Genomic DNA, 23134 nt, shown 5'->3' on the forward strand with positions numbered 1-23134 from the left:
ATTCTCTCTCCCTCCCCCTTCTCGCTCAATTTCTCTCTGTCTCTATCCAATACATAAATAAGAATTGCTTAAGAAAGAAATGCAATCAAGTGGTAAAGGGAGACTGTCTTTCTCCTTCCCTTTCTTTTTCTCCTCTTCTTTCTCCACACCCCCATCACTTCCCAAACCCGGCATCACACACAGACTAGGAGGAGTGACAGTGGAATACCCCTGGCCTGGAAGTCACACTGGCCCGGCTTGGTGGGAATCTGCTTTCTGCTTTGCAGCGGGTCCAAGGGGGAAAGCCAGCGACTGTAGCTGAGCTGGTGCTCACATACCAGAGTCGGGTAGTCCCTCACCCCTGGGGTTACTCTGCTGAGACATGGGCCTGGCTGGCCATACCCACTCAGCAACATCTGCTCCCTTGCATTTGCCTTGCCAGCTTGAGATTGGAAGGATCTTGTCTTGTTGGTTCTCCTCCCAAGCGGGTGGGGGCCCCCTTATGTGGATACACTGTAGGCAGTGTGGTGGGAGCTGCTAGGAGACCCTTCCCTTGGGCTGTCCGCGGATGATGGGTGGGCTCACCCAGAATGGGAAATCACTGCTAAGGTTTGGCACCCCCCACCCCACTTCAGCGCCGTAACCCTGCTGACCAGTCATCCATGGAGCGCTGGTCAGCATCTTTCCCACACTAGTAACTTTGCAGTTCCTGGCACCTGCCACTCTGCCTGAGCCTTTCTCAGACCACCACCCACCCACCTGTGTGTCAGGGGTAGGTGTCAGGGAGTTAATGCCCACCCAGCCAGGCAGCAGCAAATCTCCAGTCACTGGTTAGAGACCCAGCACCCAGACCTCTCTTGCAAGCTGTGTCCCTGAGTCCCCTGATAGAACCAAGACCTGTTTTTCTTTCTCTTCTCCTCCTCCTCCTCCTTCTTCCTTTATTATTATTTGCTGCTGGAGCTTTTGACTGAGACTTCATGTCTGCGTGATTTCTCTGCTCGCAGGCGATTCTTTACTTTTTTCCCTGTCAGTCTGAAATAGAAACAGGAAAAGAGATACAGGAGAATCACCACAGTACTGCTCTCCAACTCGTCAAATTTCCCCTCATGCATATTGCCCCCCCCCATGCAGTGGCCAAGAGATCAAATCCAGGTCTTTACACCCGGTGAAGTGTGAGCTCTACCAGGTGAGCTGTCTCCCAGTCTCAGAAACCAAGTCATTTTGCCTGAAGCTCTGACCCTTGGGTCCCACTGCTCTATTGCCTGTTTTCCCTTCCTTGTCTCCCACTAGTATGTCTAGGGGGTCACCTCCCTGGACACTGTTGGCACGCACACGCTCACAGGGGTAACACAGCTGAGACAAGGGTGTCCCCTGTGACTTTGCATGGGGACCAGCATCAAACCTGAGGCTCACTATGATTCAGTCAGGAGACCATGTAGATTGAGCAGGCATGTGGAGCAGAGGAGTCTGCTGCCTGGGAGCTAGTGCTGACAGGTGTCAAATCCCCTCTCCCCACACAGTGGCAACGTGGAACGCTCAGAATCCCTGCACGACAACACACTCACGCTGATGGTGCCACTGGTGCATGAAGTGGACACGTCTATCACTGGGTGAGTAGCCTGTTCCCAGGGTGCTGTGGCCTAGACAGGGCTGTCCTATGACAGAGCTCTGTTCTTCCTGTGTTTGCACGTGTAGCCAGGAGTGGGCCCTGCCACTTCTCCTTCCCAGCTTTCCAAAGCAGAACAGGGCCTCATCTGCAGCGTCTCCTGCACACACCCCTCACTGTTCTCTACTCTTTATCCACCCACCCTGTAGGTAACACAGGAATTTGATACCAAGTGCAAATTCCCTAATTTCTTTGAGCATTCTGGACACTGTTCGATGCATATTGATTCCTGGTGCCTAGACCTCCAGAGCCCCAGAGGATAGCTGCAGGCAACATGGAATTAAAACCTGGGTCAGAGGTTCCTGTTGCCCTGACTTGCCAACAGGCTTCAGGAAGATCCTTATTTCTCAAAAGCCTCACAGGCACAGGCACTGGCTTTGCATATGACAATTAATCCTTTGTGCAAAAGCCAGAGGCAGTTCTACCCAACAGCCCTCTGGGACTGACGGAGAAGGGTCATCATGAGACGCCATTCCCCCTGGGGAAGCCCGCAGCCCGTCAGTGCTTCTGCCATTAGAGAGCAGGCTGTGGTCTGGAGGGCCCCATAAACAACCTGGATGGGTTTTCAGCCAAAACCTAGGCCTAGAATAGTGGGAACTCACTTGCTGTTTCCGGGTTCAGAAAGCAGGGCAAACACCTCTATAGTGGGAAGAGGATTTGCACAATTAGTTTCAGTCAAATGAAGGCCCACTGACCCCTTGCCCCAAAGGTGAGTTAAGCTTGTTTGAGGTTCAGAGTTTCTTTCTCTTTCTCTCTCTCTCTCTTTTTTTCTTTCAGTTTGCAAAACCTTGGCAGGAGATAGAAATGCTAATCTGCTGCAGGAGCAGCCATCCCAGTAATAGCTTACACTCTGCTGGGTGCCAGGAGCAAGTCTCTTGGCCTTCCTGCACGTTCTTTAGACATGAGGCACTGGTGGAATAAATTTGCAAATTAACATGTATCCACCCTTGTTCATATCTCTATTTTTAATTATGTAGTTTGTTTGTCTCCTTAGAGGTACGTAAGATAATGCCCCGAAGCAAGCCCCTGTCATTGGGGACAAAAACAGAGACACTCGATCCTGTTGTCAAGCCCTAGCAGGACCTCACTGTGAGGTGTTAACAACCCCTGATGAAGCCATCAGTTAAACCTCTGACCAGCCTCTGATCTTTCTGGGAACTTGCAAGACAGGACAAGTTTAAAGGAATCAATTCTTGGCCATTTGATAATGCTGGAACCTTACTACATTGCTAAAGTAATAAACACTTAAGTTGAAAGTAGATGGGTGGCCCTCCATTCCAACTTGATACCAGCAGTCTTAGATTGTTATGTTTACACAAGCAGCTTCTGGAATCCATTCTTGGTCAGGATTTATTTGTCTCATATCTGGGATTTGTTCCTACGGGCAACACTGAGAGCATCCCTGTGAACTTAGCTCAGATACTTGAGTCACCTTGTTTATAGCTACAGTTGGAAATTGGTACTGTGTGTGCTTAACTGGGTGTGCCACCACTTGACCCCCATACAGCTGGAAACTAGAAGGAAAATGCTGTCCCTGAGTCAACTCAACTCTCACCTAACTGCCAGTAATTTTGGTAATCTGACGCTGAAATTTTAAACAATGCATTTGTCACAATTAAGGATGCCAGATGTACGGGTTCGCTTACGTTTATTTCTTAAAGGCTTGTCATCATCTTCCCCCTCCACAGCATGTTTTTCAAGTGACACAAAAGTACATGTATTTTTGTAGTCCAATCTAAGAGAAAATTGACAGCAAAATGACATCCTTCGTGTTTTTATTTTATTTTATTGCCTCCAGGGTTATTGCTGGGGCTCAGTGCCTGCACTACAAATCCACTGCTCCTGGAGGCTATTTTTTCCTTTTTGTTGCCCTGGTTGTTTATCATTGCTGTTGTTGTTAGATAGGACAGAAAGAAATCAAGAGAGGAGGGGAAGTCAGAGAAGGGGAGAGAAAGATAGACACCTGCAGACCTGCTTCACCATCTGTGAAGTGACCCCCCTGTAGGTGGGGAGCCACAGACTCAAACCAGGATCCTTATGCCGGCCCTTACGTTTCGTGCCATGTGCGCTTAACCTGGTGCGCCACCGCCCAGCCCCCCCATCTTTCTTGTTTTTGAAGAGTAAGCCCTGTGTACATTTGTATATGTACTTTATTCACTTGATCTTAGGTGAGAAGTTGTTACTCCAGATGCCTCTTTAGAAGGTCTGGGTCTGGCAGGAGGAAGAAATGGCAGTTCTAGGAGGGAAGCATTTGATGGCAGAGAGAGGAAGGCCCCAGGTTCTGAATTAGAGGCAGATATTTAGGTTCTTGGGACAGAAGTGATGGTGGGTTACTTGACACATCTCACACTTTCCTCCTTCAGAATCATATCTCCAAGCTCCTTTGTGTATGGAGAGTCTGTGGAGGCATCCAACTTCATTCAGCTGGAGGATTTGGAGTGTCATTTCCAGCCCCTTAACATCACTCTTCAGGTAATCACCCTGAGACATCCTCTCTGGTACTGGGGCCAAGGGAAAGGCCAACAGGATGCGTCTCCTGAGGCCCAGGCTCTTCCTAGCTTGGTTGGCTGTAGTATAATACATTCATGTGTATAGCTTTTTTTTTCCCCACACCTGCACAAGAATTCACCACTCCCTTCCCTACCTGGTGCCCTACTGTGTAGAACCCTTTACTTTTCAGCACTTGAAAGGATGGCTGCAAGAGCACTAGCTTTACCCAAAAGGGCCTCTGGGTGGGGGTTAGGGGGTTGGGAGGGTGAATGGGGGGAGCTAGCAATATCTTTGTCCAAATAGCCCATGGGCACCCTGTCTGCTCTCTAGCATCCTCCACATTACAAGTAGGGCAGCCGCAAGGATTCCCCATGTCCTCTTCTCCCTGAGGTTCTCCACACAGTCTCAGTGAGGAGCCCACTTCTCTCACAGTGGAAGCCTGTCAGAAGCACAGGTTAGCTGAGAGCAAAGTAGTACGAGCATAGGTAAGCTCCCTTGGGAGGAAGTGACCTGCTTCACCATTTGTGAAGCTTTCCCCCTGCAAGTGGGGACCGGGAGCTTGAACCCAGGTTCTTCCACAATGTAATATGTGCCCCTTTTAAATTTTTATTTATAAAATATAAATACTGACAAGACCATAGGATAAGAGAGGTACATCTCCACACAGTTCCCACCACCGGAACTCTGTATCCCATCCCTTCCCCTGATAGCTTTCCTATTCTTTATCCCTCTGGGAGTATGGACCCAGGATCATTTTGGGGTGCAGAAGGTGGGAGGTCTAGCTTCTGTAATTGTTTCCCTGCTGAACATGGGCATTGGCAGGTCGATCCATACTCCTAGCCTGTCTCTTTCTTTCCCTAGTGGGGCAAGGATCTGGGGGAGGCATGGCTCCAGGACACATGGTGGGGTCATCTACCCAAGGAAATCGGGTTGGCAACATAATATCATCTGGAAGCTGGTGACTAAAAAAGTATCGTGTGCTCTTAACTAGGTGCGCCACCACCTGGTCTTTTAAATGTTTTATTTATTTGTTTGTTTGTTTATATGAAAGAGATACAAAGAGAAAGAGAAGCCAGAGCACAGCTCAGCTCTGGCTTATGGTGGTGCTGGGGATTGAACCTGGGACCTCAGAGCCTCAGGCACAAAAGTCTTTTACATAACTATTCTGCTGTCTTCCCAGCCCCCAATATACAGTCTTTATAGTAACCATTCAGCTCTGCTGTGTGGTCCCAAAGCAGCCCTAGGCAATGTAGAAATAAAATTGGCATTGTAGACATTGAAATTGGAATTTCATATAATTTTCATGTGTCATGAAGTGTTACTCTTCCTCTGGATTTTTTTTTAAACCATTTGAAAATAGAAAGCCATTCTTAAGAAAAAAATAACACACACACACACACAGAGAGAGAGAGAGAGAGAGAGAGAGAGAGAGGGAAAACTCAATATAGCCTGTAGGCCATAGTTTATAGGCACCTGTTCTAAAGAACACAATGTCAGGCCGGTATTCTTCATTGTGAGAATTTTTGTTTTGTCTTCTTCGTGCTAAACAGTGAAGCCAGGATCTTGTGTATGCACAATGCTACCAAGCCTCCTCCACAACCTAATTTTTATTCTCTATTTTGGGGAGGGAGGGGCCTAGAGAGAGACCAAAGCACTTCACTGTCCATGGAGTTCGCTTGGCGCTGTCCATGGTACCATGGCACCACGTCAGCTGGGATTCAAACTCCAGGCCCTGAACTTGGTAAAAGGTGCACTTTAGCCACCGAGCCATCTCCTCATCAGTCTCCAGAGTCTTTGAACATAATGCTGGAAGGACCTCTAGTCCATTCTCCTTAAGTGACAGGTGCACACAGGGAAGGGCACTCTGTAGGGCCAGAGTTCAGAAAGACAGAGCTAGAGTCCAGGCTGTTCAAGCATGGACAGGAGCTGGGAATAAAGAGAACGAGAGGAACGGCCTCACCTGTGATTCGCTGCAATCTGCAGCCCACCTCTCTCCAGTTCTGGCAGCCAGAGATCTCTGCCTCCACGCCCACCTTCCCCTTCCCCTTGAAGATGGTTTCCCAGTCTGCCATTCACTGATGTGGCCAAATAATTATTATTTCCTTTCCCTGTGGCCACTCCAGGTGAACCGAAAGGATGACAGATAATGACAAGGTGAGGGTCCAGAGAAGGAGGCCATAAAACATAGTGGTCTTCCTCTTCCCAAAACATTCTCCCAAGCCAGAGCCCTCCAGACCCATGATAGATTCCACATGTCCCCAGATCAGAGAGGCTGCATCTCCCTGGCAACTAAGCCGTCCGTCACCTCCTGTGCTAGATTTACAAGGAGAATTGGGCTTCAAAATTGCTTTGGACACCTCAAAGTAATTACCGTTGAGTAAGATATCCGTGATTCTGAATTGATTCACAGCAATAATTAATTTTTCTCCATTGCATTTTTTGTGAGGGGGGGGCTGGATATAAAACAGATAAATACCAGATGGAACTGTTTCATTTTAGCCAAATCACATTAATTTTGATTTCTTATCTATTCATAGCTTTCCAGGTGTCTTATAATCCAGAAGATGGTCAAGTTTATTTGGAAGAGTTCATATGACATAGACCATGAGAAGCAGAGGGTAGAGAGTAAACCAAAGATACAAAAAAATGTTTGCACCAGCCTCTAAAAAAGGGGTGTGGGGAGATAGGGAAAATCTGAAAACAGGTGGTTAAGTCATGTCTCTGAAGGAATTTTTATAGGTTGATTGAAGTTTTGTATTCAGGCAGAGAGTTTTTTTTTTTCTTTACTTCTGACCTGACACAGAATACAGGCCTGAAGACCTGGGCCCCTCAAGAGTGAGTGACTGGCATGACCCTCAGATAAACTTCTTGACTATGCTCTGCCTGAGGAAGCACATGGCATCTAGCTCAGGATTAAGGGAGATGACTGTCCGTGAGATGGATAGGGTGTGTCATTGATTAGACAGGGATTCTTTTGTGCTAGCAAAGCTGACAGTTTCCTCGGGGACTCTCCAACAAGTCATTTGCTGGCTTAATAGTCAGTGTTGTGACCCTCGACTTCAGGAAGGTCACTGGCCAGGTTGCCGGTGATAATGAACAGGAGGTAAAGAGAGTGGGAGGGGATGGGGGTCAGGAAATGGATAAAGCTTTTTCTCCTTCTCCTTGCTGTGGCAGCCTCACTTGTGAAAAAGAACATAGTCCCACCACCATATAAAGTCATTTTTCTGCCCTTTAAAAGCTATTATTCAACAGGCTGCATAATTAAAGACACCACTGCAAATGCAGATGGGGAGAAGGCAGAAATGCTCCTCTTATGTCTGGTTTCTATATCTCATCAGAGTTCCCTTAACAAGGGACATTCCTTGACCATTGACTGACTTTTTTTTTTTTTTTTGCATAGAATCAGATCATTTTCTTCACCTGAGAAGTAACAGTGAACAATAATCCAGCTGTTGCCCAAGAGGATTTTTAGACTCTCAGACATTAAGACATTTGTGAAAATAAATAAATGTAGTAATATAAGCTCTCCCATGCATCTTGCTCTGATGAGTGAAGTGATGCAGATCAAAATCTTTTTTTTTTTTTCTGCCTGTCCTCCCCCTCCTCTCCCAACTCATGCTTTAGTTGGAACTTCCAAACATGTTGATAGGCTTATTTTCAATTCTGTGTGCTCATGTTTTGCTTCAAATTAGTTATTTCAATTGTGGTTGGATGTTTATTCCTTTCCTTATGACTTGGGGTTGTTGTCTTCAGTAAATTTTGGGTTTTTTAATCAAGAATTGGCAAGGACCCCCTCATTGGCTGTGTGTGTGTGTGTGTGTGTGTGTGTGTGTGTGTGTGTGTGTGTGTGTGTGTGTGTTTTCTTTGAAGCAGAACCAAAAGAAAATGAAAACATGGTTTTCTAGGAAGTAGTTCACAAGGACAAACTCCTCATACATTCTGTCATGTGTGAAAACCTAGTTAGATTTCCAATGCATCTCCTGGTTCTGCCCTGCCCTCCTCTTCAGAGATGCCTTAGAATCTCTCTCTAGCTCCCAGACTACTAGGATGCATTTCATTTCTCCCTCTCTCTTGCTCTGACCCATCTTTCACAGCATCTTTTTTTAAATTATTGGTTTTTATTGCCATATCAGTTTCAAGAAGACAAGTTCACAGCTCAGTGCATGTCTGTACTACATTGCACTCACCATCAAAATTCAGGTGGCCTTCAAAGCTATCAAACTGACTTTCTCAGCCCGGATGTTAAAAAAAAAAAAAAAAAAAAGAGTCCCCTATCTTCTGATACATCTCTTCAAATCATGACCTTATAGATCCCATACCCCACTAGAGCCTGTGTATACCTGCAAAGAATTTTAGGATGTATATTGCATGGAATGAAATGAAATGAAAATAAAATGTATTTTTCTTTAAACACTTGTGTTTGTGTGACACCCACAGGTCTATAACACTGGGCCCAGCACTCTGCCGGGGTCATCTGTCATCATCTCTCTCCCCAATCGATTGTCCTCTGGAGGTGCAGAGATGTTCCATGTCCAAGAGATGGTGGTGAGTTCTTGTTAGCTTCCATATTTGAGCTGATCTCTTCACCTTTTGTATTCCATTCAATGTCCAAGAAAATTTCATTCATGTTGAACTTTTAGAAGAATCTAGAGAAGCCAGGAGACCCACAAACACCTGAATTTCTACACTGAGACAGCTTGGTTAGGGCCATAAAATCTCTTTGAGAGAATGGCAAGTAGTTAGTAATGAGCCTGACCTCTGGGATAGACATTCCTGGCTCTCAGAAACCCCTGCGACAATCAAAAGTCTTGTGTGTATCTGAACGCATTTACTTACTTTATTTTTCTGCATAAGGACTCATTATGTTTATAAAGATTCTCAAAGGGCCCTATGCCTAGAGAATGAAGAACAACAAATATATATATACAATGTCTGTGGATGAAGCAAACCCATAGTATGAAACAGAGTTGTTTGCTCTTGCTATTTTTAAATCTCAGCAGGATTCCCTTTGCTCTGTGATTTGATTTGATTTTTAACTGGTGAGGGATGATTGATATCTTCATAGCAGAGTGGTCAGTGGAGTCACTTGTACCCGCAGGTCTCATGACTAGGGGTGAGGGTGACCACTCAGGGAGGGCTGAAGCCTCCTGCACAGGGGAGCTTGTACACAAAGAGATGCCCACACTCCATGGTGCAAGAATATGGAACCTCTATGTGGGCTCATGAGGGATGGCCCACCAAAGAGCCAGTCTCTTCATAGACAGCATCATGTGGCACAGCTGAGTCTGCAGTTGAAGGGCAATACCCACAGCAGGGAGGCTTGGATAGTACTATGCAGTGGTGATGGTGGTTTCTGGCATTGCTTTCCTCTTGGGTCTGGTGGGCTGAAAACCTGGACTGTGGAATGTGAACAGGAGAACCACCAATCTGAGTTGCCTGCCCAGCCATCTCCATTCGTTTTGCTGTTCCCCACATGGTCCATGAAGCACCCAAGTCTGAGCTATGCTGAAACAGCAGAAGAAAAGCCCCCAGTGTTCCAGCCCAGGAGCCTTCCCAGATGGAACTTAGCAAGAGGCTATTGATTCCTGAGTACTTCTGTCCACCCTCTTAACTGTGATGAATTGCACTGCCCACTCCACCCTTCCCCACTGTCTAGGAATGTTCTATTCATTGAGCCGTCCCTAAGACTTGGCCACATAAATATCTAGAGTGTTGCAAAGAGAATTTTTCTCCACAGACAGAATTATTTATTGCCCCAAACAGGAAATTGAAATCATTCAAATTCAGAAGGCACCTCAGAACTAGCTATAACACTTTTTTTTTTTCCTGGTGATTAATAACCAGACCATGGAAAACCCACTGAAACAGACTCTGGAACATATTTATAAACAGCTGGCTTGCCTGGAAGGCACGAAAGGTAGTTTTCCCAAAGGTCTGAAGAACTGCTTGTTTGTTGGTCTGGCTGAATGGACCCTCAAACACCCAAGTGTCATGAGCTGGCTGCCTTCTGTTCTTTGAGGTCTCAGAAACAAACCCTGGGATATTTCAAAACTACACATGGAATCTGATACAGAATTCTCAAAGATGACCATCCCTCAGTTGGGTAAGACTAGTCCATGGTCAGAAGTCTGCAGCGTTTTCATCATATGGAAAATCAGACTCAATTATAAATCTCACCAAACAAGCAGTAAGTCTGGGATCAGGAAATGGCTGGCTCACCCCCCAAAAGCACATGCTGTATCATGCACAGGGGCCCAGATTTGAACCCCCAGGCACCACAGAGGGACTCCTGCATGAGGGAAGCTTCATGAATTATGAGGCATTGCTGTGGTGTCTCTTCTCTTTTTGTCTCTCTCCTTTTCTGTCTCTCACCCTCTATTGCTAAGCAAACAAACAAACAACAACAGAGTCCGACAGGAACAAAGGAACTGTGCAGATGGTGTTGAGCCCCAGCAATAAGCCTGGTGGACAAAAAAAAAAAAGAGTGAAACACTGTGACCTTAGCAACAGTGGTCAGTGGAATCCAGGGTGATGCTGAGGCTAGAAGTATAAAAGCAGATATACAATGAGGCAGGAGTCCTCAGGCTCTCATCTCAGACTGCAATCAGCATCCCCCTGCTCCTGCCCCTGCCCCTGCCCCTCCCCGACCCAATCCCAAGATCTAAGACCAAAAGCATCCAATGGCTCTACAAAATTCTCCAACCTCAGTCCACATTTGGTTCAGCAGAGTCAGAGAATCTGGGCCAGATATGGCTCAGAAAACTCAGGTCTTTCTTCACATTGGTCTTCTGTGTCTTTGACTTAGAGCGGGGCTTTCATACTAGGTATCTGGGTAATTTGGTGCAAGTCACATCCACTGTTACTAGGAGAAAAACCACACGCCTTTCCCTTAAGACACCCAGTATCCCTAAGACCTGTCCCTCCCTACTCCCATGCTTAGCTGCTACCATCCTTTAGCCTTGAACAGGCTACTGAGCAGCCATACAGTTAACAGGCATTGAGAAGGTACTCCCCTGTCATCCTTCACTACCTCCCATGTGGTGACTGTTGCCTGTGGTCCCCATCTGAGAAAATGCTGGAGCTGGGTATATTGTCCTATGAGCCCTAAGTCTAGGGTGTACTTTTCTGACTGTTGGTTCAGAATTGATTCAGAAGTTTTTGTGACTTCCACTGGATTCCTTGGGGAGGGACAACCTTGTCTCTAGATTTCACCAGTCTTTTCTGTTCTCCAAAAGAGTTTCTTGAAGTCCAGCTGCTGTGAGTGGAGATTATCTCTGCTGATAGGGAGACGTTTTAAATGAAACCTGATAAAGTGTGGCCACTTCGTATAATAAGCTCAATTGTGGTTCATGATCTTTCTTTGCAATGTAAGTCTGGAATGCTTCTGCTCTGATTGTGTTCTGTGTAGAAACAGCCAAGGTGGCAGTGTGAGGGCAGACAAGTAGTGTCCGTGGACTCCCACCCATGGGGGCTGTGTGGAACCCAGTGGGGACAGACCACCCATAGCTTGTGAAGATGCAGGCATGCCACTGTGAACATAGTTACCACCGGGAAGTCAAGTTGGAATGGTCTTGGAAGTCAGAGAGAGAGAGAGAGAGGGCGCTGCAGTGACAGACTTTGTTAGCTCATGTAGTAGAAAATTAGTGCGAAAGATGAATGAGTCTTGTTCTAGTTTGCAAATGCTGGCAGAATAAGCCCTTATCATGTCCCAGGCTCTGAAAAGAGGAAAGATCACACAGCATTCCAAGAGCATCACACCCTGCAGAAGAGAGCTTTGTATGAAATGCAACTGCAGTGCCCAATAGTGCACTAATGGAGGCATGCTTTGATGCTGGGGTGGTAGGAAGGCACTAAGTCTCCAAGAACTGCGTCACAAAGCAGGTTTTTGCAGGCAGGGCGTGGGAGATGTGCTGGAGTTCGCCAGGAGGAAAAGAGAAGGGGGAAAATTGCAGACAGGGAGGGAATAGTCACTGTGTATGTGCAGGATGACCAAGGGATCTGGTTCTCTGCTCTCTCCGATCTGCCTTATACAAATAGAAAGAAGGTAACTGTTCTCTGTGCCTTCTCCAGAGTGATGACAGCTAGATACCTTGGTACTCTGACTCACTGTTCCCTGGGACCGTGGTAAGTTAGACCACTCCTTCTGGGATGCATCATTTGTGTGTACTTGTTAGCCTGCCCCTTTATTTCTCTTGGTGTAGGAATGAGGAGCCCATGTTCAGTGTCACCAGCAGTGGTCTAACTACATATTATGGATGTTGCCTGCTACAGAGGTCAAATAGTCTGTATGAGGCAGGCACTCCTCAGAGAACATTCCTCTTTGAACCAAGGGTATAAGTTCTCTCACATAGTTCCATAGACATATCTGGAAAATGTAAAAGTGTCACTTTGTTCTAATCATTGTGCGGAGATGAATCTGTTAGTGGCATCCTAAATATGGGTCTAAGAGAGGGTCATACTGGCCATCTGTCACAAACTATATGACTCAATAAGGAGAGACCATTTAAATTTGGATAGTGGACTCACCCAATACTTTACTCTTTTTTTTTTTTTTTTACTCACAGGGTTAAGATTTGAGGGAATAGATGGGAGATTAACCTCAGGATTCGAGCTTTACTTGCTGAAGCAGCAAGCCTGACTATAAGCAACTTTCTAGCACTAGAGGAAAAGGTTTAACTGTTTAATACAGAAGGAAAAAATTAGTCATAGGTGGTAATAGAGAATGGTAAAGAATTGGAACTTTAACCAGGTGAAATTACTGGTCTTCCAGATAACTCATTGTTGGTCTAGAAGAGACATGAAATTAATGTCATGTCATTCTTTCTTCCTCCTACCCATATTTTTAGGAAGTAAACTAGTAGAGTAGAAAAAAGGGATAAAGAGATACATCAGAGACATTGTCATATAGTTCCATTAGGGTAGCAGTGGTATGGCATTATACCAAAACCCGATGATATTTCAACATGGCGGCAAGACTCATTCAACAAAACAGTAGGTGATGAGTAGGCCAGCAAGAATCACCCACTAAATGAGGGGCATCCAAACCAAGACAGAGAAGTAGCAACACCTATCCAAAGTGCTATGATGAGGCAAAAAGGGCGATCTTTTAGAAGAAGCAAGCAAATTTTTTTTCAAGAGATTCAGAGAGACAATGTTTCCATGAAAGAAACTAAACCCAATTTTTAAATTTAAAATAAAATAATATAAATAAATAAAAATAATTTTTATTATTCATGTAGAAAGCCCCATACATAAACTATTTAATAGAGTGAATAGAAAAGAATAAAATAGGGGGCCGGGAGGTAGCACACCGGGTTAAGCACACGTAGTATGAAGCGTGAGGACTGGCACAAGGATCTTAGTTGGAGCCCCCAGCTCTCCAACTACAGGGGGTCGCTTCGCAAGCAGTGAAGCAGGTCTGCAGGTGTCTATCTTTCTCTCCCCCTGTCTTCCCTCCTCTCTTAATTTCTCTCTGGCCTATCCAACAACAACAATGGAAAAATGGCCACCAGGAGCAGTGGATTCATGGTGCAGGCACCGAACCCCAGTGATAACTCTGAGGCCAAAAAAAGGAAAAGAAGAAAATAGTGAGTTGGAAATTTGAAGGCTTTTCCCAGAGTGTGGTCAAAAGCATTCGCCAAAAGTCAGTTAAACATACTACTCCATTAATTTATAACAACGTGAATAAATATCCAGGTGATCTCAATATACGAGTAAGAACAAATTAAAATGAGATTAGGTCAATATTTTTATCTTCTTTACAGGAAGAGTTTATATATCATTTAGCTTAGAGCTTTTTAAAATTCAAAAATTGGGACTGGGTGGTGGTGTATCTGATTGAGCACATATACTACAATGTGCAAGGAATCAGGTTCAAGTCCCCAGTCCCCACCTACAGAAAGAAAGCTTTGCAAGTGGTAAAGCTGGGGCTGCAGGTATCTGTTTCTCTCACTCTCTAGCTCCCCATTCCTCTCGATTTCTGGCTATCTCTAGCCAATAAATAAGTAAACAATAAAAAAATTAAATTGCATTTTCAAGTTTAAAAAAATAAAACATTTAAGGCAACTTTAGAGAACAAAAGCACTTTCTTTCTTCTCCTGTAGAAGAAAGAGCACTTAAAAATAACTTATGCAAAAACGCATATATTTGTACACATATACATTGATATGTATGTATTCATCTGTGTGTCCATACATATAGAGCGAAGATGGTAAGAATAAATCTAAGTGTGTCAATAATCAAAATAACTAGGCTCTCAGATTTGTCTTGATCCCAACATCAGTTCTTTGTGAGAGGCACACTTTTACAAATGACCCACAGACATAAGCAAGAAGGTAGAGAGACAAGGCAAGTACATTGTATCTGAGATTTTGTGAGAAGTATCGGTGATTAGCATGAGGGGCGCGGGAGGGGGACAAAACTTTGCTCATGGATGCAGAGTGGGACTGTGCTCCTATAATCTTATAATCATGTGAACCATTCTTAAATCATGATTTTAGAAAGGAACATAATAAATAAATGGGGAAATGGCTCGCAGTATAAGGCATCCAAAAGAAAAAAAAAACAGATACGAAAAATGCTAATGAAAAGAAAGCAAGAGTATTATTACACATAACAAGCAGAATAGAATTAAAGCAAAAAATAATCAGGCTCAAAAATGTATTTTCAAATGGTTGAAGATACAGTCCACTGAGAAATTGGATATAAAGGAACGTTTTTGTAACCAAGTGCACAGCTGCGTAAAGCAATGCCTGATGAATATGCAAGGAATAATAGACATGTGCACCATTTTTACAGCAAAGTGTAATATATTTTGCTCAAAAGTCAGAAAATAATTTTGAATAATTCAAATATCAGTCATGATCTCTTAGAGAAAGGAACCAAGACAGAATGAGTCAGGTCATCTGTTCTTCAGGAGTGTTCCCTTGCTGTGGGTATCTTTGAGAGTTATCTAGTCTCCCTCATCTGTAAAGTAGGCTTGGAATAGTGACTCACTGTAACAATGGAAGAGATTGATGCATATGGAGCAAATGGAGGGCCTAGCACATTCTTTCCCAACATATGTGAGCATTCACAGATTTCCCCTGTATTATCCCACAAAAACAAACCTCAGTGGAATCGAAAAAAAAGAAATCAAGTAATAAAAGCCACATTTGACCACATGCAATAAATTTGGAAGCTAGCAAAAGATTAGCCAAGAATCTAACCAAAATCATATCCACTTGAGAGGTTTTCAATACCATTTTAATTAGCTTTTTGATAGAGGAAAAAATCAAAATGTAGGTATAAACAAATTAGAAATGGAAGCTTATTACAAAACCAATAGGCTATAGACAAAATGTACACAGAAGAAAATGTTACTAATCACATATAGCGCACAGGAAAGACTGGAAATAAGTGGACAACATAAAGGCTGGAAAAGGAATAGTAAAATGAGCTCAGAGAAAGCTAAATCAAGTGATATTAATAAGGACATTCAGAAATGATAATAGGTGTAGTATTGACTTAGAAAGGAAGAGAAGGCAGGACCATAGAAAAATATGGGCAAATATATATAATTATATATATAGAGAATTATAGACATAATAGTCAACCCATATCTGTGACCACGGGACAAGTAATGTATTTTTTTTTAATATTTATTTTATTTATTTATTCCCTTTTGTTGCCCTTATTGTTTTATTGTTGTTGTCGTTGTTGGATAGGACAGAGAGAAATGGAGAGAGGAGGGGAAGACAGAGAGGAGGAGAGAAAGATAGATACCTGCAGACCTGCTTCACCGCCTGTGAAGCGGCTCCCCTGCAGGTGGGGAGCCGGGGTTCAAACCGGGATCCATATGCCAGTCCTTGTGCTTTGCACCACCTGCGCTTAACCCGCTGCGCTACAGCCCGACTCCCAAGTAATGTATTTTCTAATGGAAGGAATGGGACACAGAATTCTCATGGTAAAAGCAGTGTGAAATTATACCTCTATTATCTCACAATTTTGTAAATCAATATTAAATCACTAAAAAAAGATAAATAAAAAAATTCATGAGATCAATCAATAAATCAATGAAATGTTAAGCTCTTGTATGATCAAAATAGACCATAAAGAAAGCTAGAAACCATTTAAGAGATTATATTTGCAGTATGGTTAACACAATATATAAATGACTTCTGTGAATCAATAAGAAGAAACTTAAATAGTGGGTATAGTGAAAAATGCCTAGCCTCACCAGGAATCAGGACAGTGCAAAGTCTAATGAAAATAGTTTCCCCTTTACTAAACTATAAAATATATAAACAATTATTGGTATCTACTGTTAAAAATGAGGAGTAATGGTCACTTTTAAGTACCTTTGGTATAAAAAGCAACTATCAGATTTTAAAACTTGAATATTAACAGATTTATTTTTGGAAGCTGCCTCAACATACTAACATGATACAGCCAACAGAAATCTCTAATTTCTTTGCAATAAATATGGACTGTTATGTTCCTCAGCACAAATGTAGGCATTTCCTATTTTGGTATATAAGAGAAAATAATTGTATTGTAAATTACCCAGTAGGATTCTGAGAGGGGATTATTAGATTAAAGCTAAAAATAAGTCATAATTTTTATTAAGGACTCATTACAGAGTTAGGGGGCACAGTACTTTGGTGATGGGATGGCCTGAAACCATACCCTTTTAATCTTGTAAATCACTGTTAAATCACTAATAAAAATATTTTTTTCTTTATTGAGGATTAATGTTTGACACTCAACAGTAAAATACAGTAGTTTGTACATGTGTAACATTTCTCAGTTTTCCACATAACAATTCAACCCGTTCTAGGTTCTCCTCACCCATCATGTTCCAGGACATGAACCCTCTAATAAAAATATTTTTAAAAGAATTTACTACCCATGAGGCATCGTACCAGGTACTTTCCTAAGCATCTTTATTTAATCTTCATGATAAGTTGCTGTGGAAACAGAGACACAGACTGATGGGTGACCTGGGTCACAGAGATTTGCAAAGTATCTCAGTTGGTGTTCGCGCTTAACCACTAAATAGTACGGCCACCTGCAGGGTCTCCTGATACCATTTTGTCAGCTGTGCAGCTGTCCAGCAGCATAAGCACCCAGTAGAAGCTAGAGATGTGTGTGTGCACAATGGCAGGCACCACCCAGACCTGCTGAATCCAAACCTGGGTTCTAACAAGACCCCTGTGACTCATGCACCAGTGAATATTCAAGAAGCCCTGTTCTCAAGCACAGCTTACAGCTTACAGCTCTCTGAGCTTCCCTTCTCTTGAAAAAGAGTGATGACACTTTTTGCCTTATAAGGCCATTATGAGGGATTATTTTAAATCCATATATTCATTCACTCAAGAAATACTTGGCTCTGCCATGGACCAGACACTGGGATAGTACAGGGAACAAAAAGGGTTTAAAAAAAAAGGCGGAGGGTAGATAGCATAATGGTTATGCAAACAGACCCTCATGCCTGAGGCTCCAAAGTCCCAGGTTCAATCCCCCGCACCACCATAAGCCAGAGTTGAACAGTGCTCTGGTTAAAAAATTAAATAAAAAATAAAAATTAAAAAATGGTTAAAAAAATTCAGTCATTTCCAGCCCTCCTGTAGTTTGCATCCTGGTGGGGAAAGAGAAAGCATCAATAAGTAAAGCAGATAGTACACTACATGATACTAAATGCTAGGGAGAAAATCTAACCAGGCAAGGAGTGATACAGAAGAGGTTTGACTGGGTTTGACTTGATTTGGCTTTTGCCTGAATCTCATGAGCTTTCATTTTGCTTTGATTTTCAAAGAGAGAAGAGCTAGTAACAGGGAGAGAGAGGGAAAGGAGAGTCATCACTGTGCCATTCCACCATTCGTGGAGTTTTCCATAAGTACCGTGCATGGGGTGGTATCAGAGGCTTGCTCAGACCCCGGTTCTCAGACATGCACTCTACTGGATGAGTTATCCCCTAGGTCATAGTTATTTTTTAAACAATTTTTATTTTATTTTATTTTTTTATTTATTTATTGCCTCCAGGGTTATTGCTGGGGATCGGTGCCTGCACTATGAAGCTACTGCTCCTCAAGGCTGTTTTTTTCCCTTTTGTTGCCCTTGTTGTTTATCATTGTTGTTATTATTGGATAGGACAGAGAAATCAAGAGAGGATGGGAAGACAGAGAGGATAGACACCTGCAGACCTGCTTCACCGCTTGTGAGGTGACCCCCCTGCAGGTAGGGAGCCGGGGGCTCAATCCGGGAGCCTTACTCCAGTCCTTGCACTTTGTGCCATGTGTGCTTAACCTGCTGTGTTACCCCCTGGCCCCCTAGGTCATAGGATTAAAATACTGGGAGTCGGGCGGTAGCGCAGCGGGTTAAGCGCACGTGGTGCAAAGCACAAGGACCGGCAAAAGGATCTTGGTTCGAGCCCCCGGCTTCCCACCTACAGGGGAGTCGCTTCACAGGCGGTGAAGCAGGTCTGCAGGTGTCTATATTTCTCTCCCCCTCTCTGTCTTCCCCTCCTCTCTCTGTTTCTCCCTGTCCTCTCCAACAAGGACAACAATAATAACTACAAGGGCAACAAAAGGGAAAATAAATATTTTTAAAAAGAATTACATATAAAATGCAATAGTCGGGGGGAGTTGGGCTGTAGCGCAGCGGGTTAAGCGCAGGTGGCGCAAAGCACAAGGACCGGCATAAGGATCCCGGTTCGAACCCCAGCTCCCCACCTGCAGGGGAGTCGCTTCACAGGCGGTGAAGCAGGTCTGCAGGTGTCTATCTTTCTCTCCTCCTCTCTGTCTTCCCCTCCTCTCTCCATTTCTCTCTATCCTATCCAACAATGACAACAACAATAATAACTACAACAATAAAACAACAAGGGCAACAAAAGGGAATAAATAAATAAAATAAATATTTAAAAAAAAAAAGAAAAAAATGCAATAGTCAGGCAAGTCTCTGAGGTGAGTGTGTGTGTGTGTGTGTGTGTGTGTGTGTGTGTGTCTGGGGATGGAAGTATGTAATGTGATCTCAGCTTATGAAGACCTTGCTGAATCAGTGTTTCCTGAGAAACTTCTCCCCTTGAGTTTAGTGCTAGCTTAGTTCTCTCCTCCAAAATGGCCAGCCCCCATTGCTACCCTGCACGGTGTTCACCCAGGCACCCAGGGGTCCTGTATGTGTGTGTATGTGCTCATTACCATTCACACTGGGGCAGTTTCTCACCAGACTGTGAATCACTTATTTCGTTGCTGACAGCAGCTGACAGCAATGCTGACTTTGAAGGCCAGCTGGTGGTTAAGGCACATTTCACATGAGAAGAACCCTGGGTTTTATGACTTAGTTTTTGCCTAAAGGCTAATTGTAACAAGAAGGCCCCCCGCAGCAAGCTTGCTGGAGGCCAAGACTAAACTTGCACACAAGCCAGGCCTGGCACTTGAAAGCAATTCAGCAAATAACCCAAAGCAGAAGCTAACAGTTCACTGTTTTTTTTTTTTTTTTGTCTAATAGCTGCTACTCTCCCCCTGTATCAAGCACATGCTCCTTTACTTTCCTGCTTCCACTTTGTTTGTTTGTTTGTTTGTTTGTTTTTGTACAAATTTGGGGAAGACAACCTCCTGTACCAGATCAGTGCTCATCCTGGGAGGTTCCTAGGTGACAATCCAAAGCTTAAAGCGCTTTCCCAAGAAGTGAGGTCTGGAGGGATGTTCATTCTCCTTACTCTCCTGTGACTTAGTGGGGTTATGTAAAGTTCATGCTACTCACACAGCTTATGCTATATGATGAAGGGTCAGAGAGAGAAGGGGAAAAGAAGAAATGTCTCAGGCAGAAGGAGATAGGTTTCTGGCTGGAGGTGAAATTGTGCTGTCGTGCGATCCAACTCCTCTCTCTTTAGAGAGAGTACAGTCAAGAAAGACTCCCTGGCATAGCAGGTGTTATGTTTCCAGCATGTTCCCTCAGTTAAGCCTTTTTGGTAACCTTCTAAGATCATATTTTTCCAACTGTCCTCAACTCTTAATGCTTGAAGTTTCCTGATCTTTTCTTCACTGAAAGAGAAATCTGTGACTTAGCTCCTTCTGTGGATAAATGCTGAGCTGTCATTTGGTCATTTTTCCTGTGTCTCCCAAAGATCATAGTTCCTCTGCTTATCTTTCTCATCCTGCACATGCCTTCTGTGCTCTCTCCTTTTGCTCCAAGTAAAAGAAATTCAGAACTCATCACCAAGTGCTTTGCCTCTTGATCCAACCTCCACTCCTCACAAGCCTTTTTGACTTAAGTATGGGAGATCCATTTGAGAATGAGCTGACTTGTGCTCCTAATCACTTCTCTGGAACTCTCAGACATCTGGAAGGCATTTTTTTTTTTTTAGTCATTTACCTTACCGCTGTGGACTGACATTTTCAGAAAGAGAGAGAGAGAGAGAGAGGGACTTTAACAATGGAGTTTTCCCCAGTGTGGTGGGGGCCTTGCGTTGGAACCTGGATCATGCACGTTAACAAAGCAGGCTATCCAAGTGAGCTATTTTGTCAGTCATGTGAGTGAAGGGAAGGTTAAGAACTGAAACCATGAGGCTTAAAATTCTACATGATCTTGTCTTCCAGTGTCCTCTGCTGCCAGCATCACTTGGCCTTGCCTTTCAGTCACTCTGAACACAGTTATGAGTCCACCTGACCTTGCTGACAGCCTCTCCCCACCCTCTGTAGGGATCCAACTCAGTCCTCAAGACCCAGTGCACACACGCTCTTCTCTGCCAAGTCCTCCTAGATAGCTTCCCCAGTAGGCTTTGCTCACTCAGCACTTTCTGCCTCCCCTGCTCCCATCAAGTACTGGCCTCCCAGATATTGAATGGTTGCCTCCTCCTCATAATGAGGTTAAAGACCAGAGTTCACTTTATCAGTGAGTTCTTTTCTGGCCACCTTAACCAAAGTTGCAGACCCCTATCAAGTCTGTCCCATTACCCACCCCCATGTCTCTTTTAAAAAATGATTATTGGTGGTCCAGGAGGTGGCGCAGTGATAGGGCTTTGCACTCTCAAGCATGAGGTCCTGAGTTCGATCCCCGGCAGCACATGTGCCAGAGTGATGTCTGGTTCTTTCTCTCTCCTCCTATCTTTCTCATGAATAAATAAATAGAATCTTTTAAAAAATGATTATTGGGCAGGGGAATTACGTATTTGATTATGCAAAGAGACTATGCTGCCTGAGACTCCAACTTCCCAGATTCAGTCCCTAGCACCACCAGAAGCCAAAGCTAAGAGTACTGTGGTTTAACAATACAATACAATATAAATAAAATAACTTTGTATCTGTGCGTATTTGTGAAAATTATTGATTTGTTTGTGAGAAGTGGGAAGGGAAAGAGAGAGAAGCAGAGCATCACCCTGGCACATGCCAGAAGTGAAACACACTACCTGGGGTCTGAGAGGTTAGTGCCTTGTGCACCATGCACCCTCCCAGGACCTCATGTGTTACCTCTTCATAGCACTCACCAGTCTGAAACAACTATTTTTGATATTCCTCTTCCACAAGATTAAAAGCACCATGTCAGTAAAGGTCATGGCGACCTAAATTTCTGGGACTCCCCTACATTTGGTGCCTGGACCAGAGGATGCACTAAGACAAAAGAATGAACTATTCCTGTCCTGTTGGTGTCACCAGAGATATTTTCCTTCTTGGGATGCAAGGACATAGCTCAGGGTAGAGCCCTTGTATTGCACATTTGAGAATCTAGGTTCAATCTCCAATGCTCACACACACACACACACACACACACACACACACACACACACACACACACACACACACGACACATGTACACACGCACGCACACACACACAACACACACATGCAACACATGCACACACATGTCCACACACCACACCCACACACATGACACATGCACACACGACACACACAACACACGCACACATACATGTCCACACACACTACACATGCACACACGCACGACACACACATATGACACACGCACACACACACCACACACACACACACACACACACACACACACACACACACCCCAAAAATCAAGCAAGTATGTTTCTTCCTTAGGATAGGGTGTGTGTTCTTAAGCAGAGATAAACCCAGTAACACATGGAATGAGCACCTTATCTGTCCAAAGAATCAAGAAAATTAACATTGAGTTGAAATCCTCAAGTAGAGAACTAGGGAGACAACATAATGGTTATGCAAATGACTTTCATGCCTGAGGCTCCTCGGTCCCACATTCAGTCCCCAGCATAAGGCACCACCATAGCCTAGAGCTGAACAGTGATCTGGTCTCTCTCCCTCTCTCTCTCTCTCTCTCTCTCTCTCTCTCCCCCTCTCTCCCTCTCTCTATGTATCATTAAAATAAAATACTCGTCAAGTAGAGACGACAGTATTTCAGAACCCACAGCTGAGGGTGCCTTTATTTCAATAACGGGGTTAGTAAAAATTTAAGAAAAAAAAATAGTAGAATTCTGTAATGAGAGGCTAAAATGAAAGTTCCTCAGGTCAAACTAAAACCCCCACAATTTTTGGCCAGAGAGGTGAAAATACTCACTCTCTCTTCCTTCACCGACCCACACCCCTCACACCCTGCACCCACATGAGTGCATGGAGATTCTGCTGACCTCAGCAGTGGCCATTTCTCTCCTCCCTTTTTCAACACAGGTATGAACATGAGCTGAGCAGACTAGTTCCTGAAATGGGTCGGGAGTAGGTGGCTTTCCTTTATTTATTTATTTATTTATTTATTTATTATTTTTTGCCTTTAAGGTTATCTCTGGGGCTCAGTGCCTGCACTATGAATCCATTGCTCCTGGAGACCCTTTTTCCCATTTTTGCTGCCCTTATTGCTGTTTTTATTGTTACTGTTGTTGTTGCATAGGACAGAGAAAAAATGGAGAGAGGAGAGGAAAACAGAGAGGAGGAGAGTAAGATAGACACCTGCAGACCTGCTTCACCGCCCATGAAGTGATCCCCCCCCCACACACACACACAGGTGGGGAGCCAGGGGCTCGAA

General features: G+C 44.0%; 1 protein-coding gene across 1 annotated transcript in view; it reads left to right on the forward strand.

Moving 5' to 3' along the window:
• ITGA9 (integrin subunit alpha 9) overlaps positions 1–23134 on the forward strand; it is a 399146-nt gene that overhangs the window by 310986 nt on the left and 65026 nt on the right. Inside the window, exons 23-25 of the mRNA XM_060180609.1 lie at positions 1500–1589; positions 4009–4117; positions 8573–8680. Of these exons, the coding sequence (XP_060036592.1) occupies positions 1500–1589; positions 4009–4117; positions 8573–8680 (307 nt within the window). The remainder of the gene's footprint in view (positions 1–1499; positions 1590–4008; positions 4118–8572; positions 8681–23134) is intronic.

Source organism: Erinaceus europaeus, chromosome 21 (assembly GCF_950295315.1).
Source record: "Erinaceus europaeus chromosome 21, mEriEur2.1, whole genome shotgun sequence".
NCBI classification, from domain to species: domain Eukaryota; kingdom Metazoa; phylum Chordata; class Mammalia; order Eulipotyphla; family Erinaceidae; genus Erinaceus; species Erinaceus europaeus.